Source organism: Vigna unguiculata, chromosome 4, assembly GCF_004118075.2.
Source record: "Vigna unguiculata cultivar IT97K-499-35 chromosome 4, ASM411807v1, whole genome shotgun sequence".
In the NCBI taxonomy this organism is placed as follows: domain Eukaryota; kingdom Viridiplantae; phylum Streptophyta; class Magnoliopsida; order Fabales; family Fabaceae; genus Vigna; species Vigna unguiculata.
In genome coordinates, this window is record NC_040282.1 from 11,381,458 (window position 1) to 11,384,205 (window position 2,748).

General features: G+C 30.7%; 1 protein-coding gene across 1 annotated transcript; it reads right to left on the bottom strand.

Moving 5' to 3' along the window:
* Positions 1–396: 396 nt before the first annotated feature.
* Positions 397–2,117, bottom strand: LOC114180319. The gene is made up of 3 exons (XM_028066613.1): positions 1,976–2,117; positions 1,827–1,876; positions 397–753 (listed from the first exon to the last, which is right to left on the bottom strand). Exons 1-3 carry the CDS (start codon positions 2,055–2,057, stop codon positions 598–600), a joined length of 288 nt encoding a protein of 95 aa, XP_027922414.1. The 5' UTR covers positions 2,058–2,117; the 3' UTR covers positions 397–597.
* Between the last annotated feature and the right edge of the window lie 631 nt (positions 2,118–2,748).

The following is a 2,748-nucleotide window of genomic DNA, read 5'->3' on the forward strand; positions in this document are numbered from 1 at the left end:
AGCTAAATTTAACGCATTTCTTGAACCCTCTGAACATTGGTATAAACGTTTAACATCCACTAAAAGATTTGTGAGAACAGTGTAGACGTGCGTGGATTTAGATAAAAGAAGGTCATTTAACATTTTTTTAATTAGCAATTTGATCCGAATAGTAAAAATAAGATCTAACAGCCTCTCATATATGATAATAGGATTTTTTTTTATTCTCACTTTAAATATCTTCACTCTCTAAATTCAATAATTACTGTCACCGTTTTTCTTTTCATATCAATTCTGCTCTAACCGATACAGAATGTCTTTGTTGATTTTTTTTTTCACCGATGATTAATTAATTCGGATCACTTGTAATACATACATAACTAGATATAAAAAGCAAACCAAAACTTAATTCACATATCACTCTAGAAATCAAGGTTACAAACGGTTGTGATCAACCAGCAAATGCTGGAGTTTGCCACACACAATATAAATACAACACTTTATCTTACATCACAAAACAATACAAGCCTTGAGTCAAAAACAAAAGCATTTAAAAATGTAGAGTGACTTAACAAACCATTTCAATCCAAAACATTTAGCTTATGCACATAGAAACCCTTAATTCCCAGGTTTTCCAGGGGATTTGGGGGTATGAGAATGATTTGGCCCAGTTGGAGAGTAATCACTAGTTTCCATCATCATTCTTTTCTCTTCAACTTCTTCCTTCACCTCAAACAACCCCTTCTGCTTCCTTATGTTCACAACTACATTCTCCTGCAATAGATATAAAAAACCTTAGAATTTTCGAATGATGAAAAAATATCGCTATGAACTGGGTATTTATTCCAAGAGGATTAGATTATACATAATTTCTTTAATCATGTTGACTACTAAAAGCAACAAATTTGAAATCTTAGAAGTATTTACCGTACTGGGGAAATTTTCTTATGAGAAACACAGTTTCATATAATTTAACTAATTTTGTGATCATTAATTACATTAAGAAAACAATATCAGTGATGCTTAACACTCGTGTTAACGAGGTAGAGTTTCCATTCATGCTGAAAAGTTGAAGCAACATTTTCTAATACATGTTTCTTTCTTCTTTTTCTTTTTGGCATGTTTGTGAAAAGGTATATATTTGGAACTGTATCGAGTTGTTATTGTTTTTGTACAAGTTTTTGATAGGGTTTTGGGTGATTTGATTTAAACATTTTAGTATTCATGTGTTTTAGGGTTAGAGTCTCCTAATGTATTCATATGCTGCCGATCATGTTAACTCTCATATGATCTAAACTCTCATATGGTCTAATTATATCTTAGATTTTAAATTGTGTATATAAACTAATTTCAAACCAGAAAAATTTTCTTCTTCTCACTTTTTTTAAGAAAAAATTAAAAAGAAACTTTATAAACATGTTATATATCCCTTCAATCTCAAGCATGTATAAACTGAAAAGGACTTGGAATGAATGCTGTAAGTAAATTGTTGGTGCCTTGTTTTCTAGCTGGCTTGAAAATCCAGTGTTAATTATACTTTAAATTTTTTTTTAAAAAAACTTGGTAAATGGTAAACAAAATTATTATTGTTTGTGATAATATCAGTTCATATTTTTTTTAATCTTTTAATATTGTCATTGACTAAACATTAAAAATATACTAATATTGGTATATTAATATAATTTTAAAATATTAAAATTAGTGTTTATTGGTATATTTTAACGGTATAATAAATCATCAATAGGGAAAAATTCAATAGAAAATCTAAAATATTTGTGAAAGAGCTTCATAGAGAAGCAAACACTTTTCAATTGAACATGTGAAGCATAGAGAGGAAGATATATCACCTTAGTATCTTCAAACAATAATGCATCCTCTTTCTTGGTCATGGAAATTCCTATATAACACATAACATATATTCTTTAGTTCTAAACTATAAATAAAGTGTATAAAGATGCATCAAAAACCCTAGAAGGTGGAAATCCATGACACTTACTGGTTGCAGGAACAGCAGCAACATACAGAACATAGGAAAGAAACAGAAGAGAAAGCAAAAGTATGAAGGCTTTCTTTTCCATGTTCTCAAAGTGGATTGAGAGAAGAAAGAGTGTAGTTAAAAGATGAAGAGGAAGGTTTGGTGAGATGGTACGGATTAGGGTTAGGAATTAAAGGTCCTTATATAAAAGAACATGGCTACAAGTACCAAATTAAATATTAGCAAAAGGACAACACCATTTCTATTTCATTTGTGCTACAAACTCAATTCTTGGTTAAATATTTAACATAATTTTATATTATGTGTATATAATTCTTTTACTAACATCATTTCGTCTTCAAAAAATATTTGTTTTAAATTTTAAGTATAAGTTGAGAAATTGGGATTAAAATTAACTACTTAATTTGAATTATTAATATTTTTGTTTTGAAATATGAAGTTTATCATGATTTTTTTGTTTTGGTACATCTAATAAGTCTCATATCGCTTAAGAGTTCAGGTCAAGAATAGTTTAAAATACTTCTTCCTCCCTCCACCCTCCAAGATGTCTTTTAAGGACAAAACCGTGACGAAACTCCACACAGCTCTAAAACGGACAATATCTCGAGAACGTGGTGGTTATTCCTAACGATGGCTACTGGCCGAACTTGGGTTGCTCCAAAGCGGACCTCGAGAACCTGGTGGTACGGACTTAGGTTGCTCCAAAGCGGACAATACCTCGAGAACCAGGTGATTATTCCTAACGATGACTACCCGACGAACTTGGGTTGGAT

What these genes read in the sequence shown, in the direction of transcription:
- LOC114180319 (XM_028066613.1), bottom strand. Translation starts at nt 2,057, where the DNA reads ATGGAAAAGAAAGCCTTCATACTTTTGCTTTCTCTTCTGTTTCTTTCC. An exon ending in TGCTGCTGTTCCTGCAACCA is followed by an intron (nt 1,877 to 1,975) that starts GTAAGTGTCATG and finishes TGTGTTATATAG; the next exon opens with GAATTTCCATGACCAAGAAA. An exon ending in TATTGTTTGAAGATACTAAG is followed by an intron (nt 754 to 1,826) that starts GTGATATATCTT and finishes TATCTATTGCAG; the next exon opens with GAGAATGTAGTTGTGAACAT.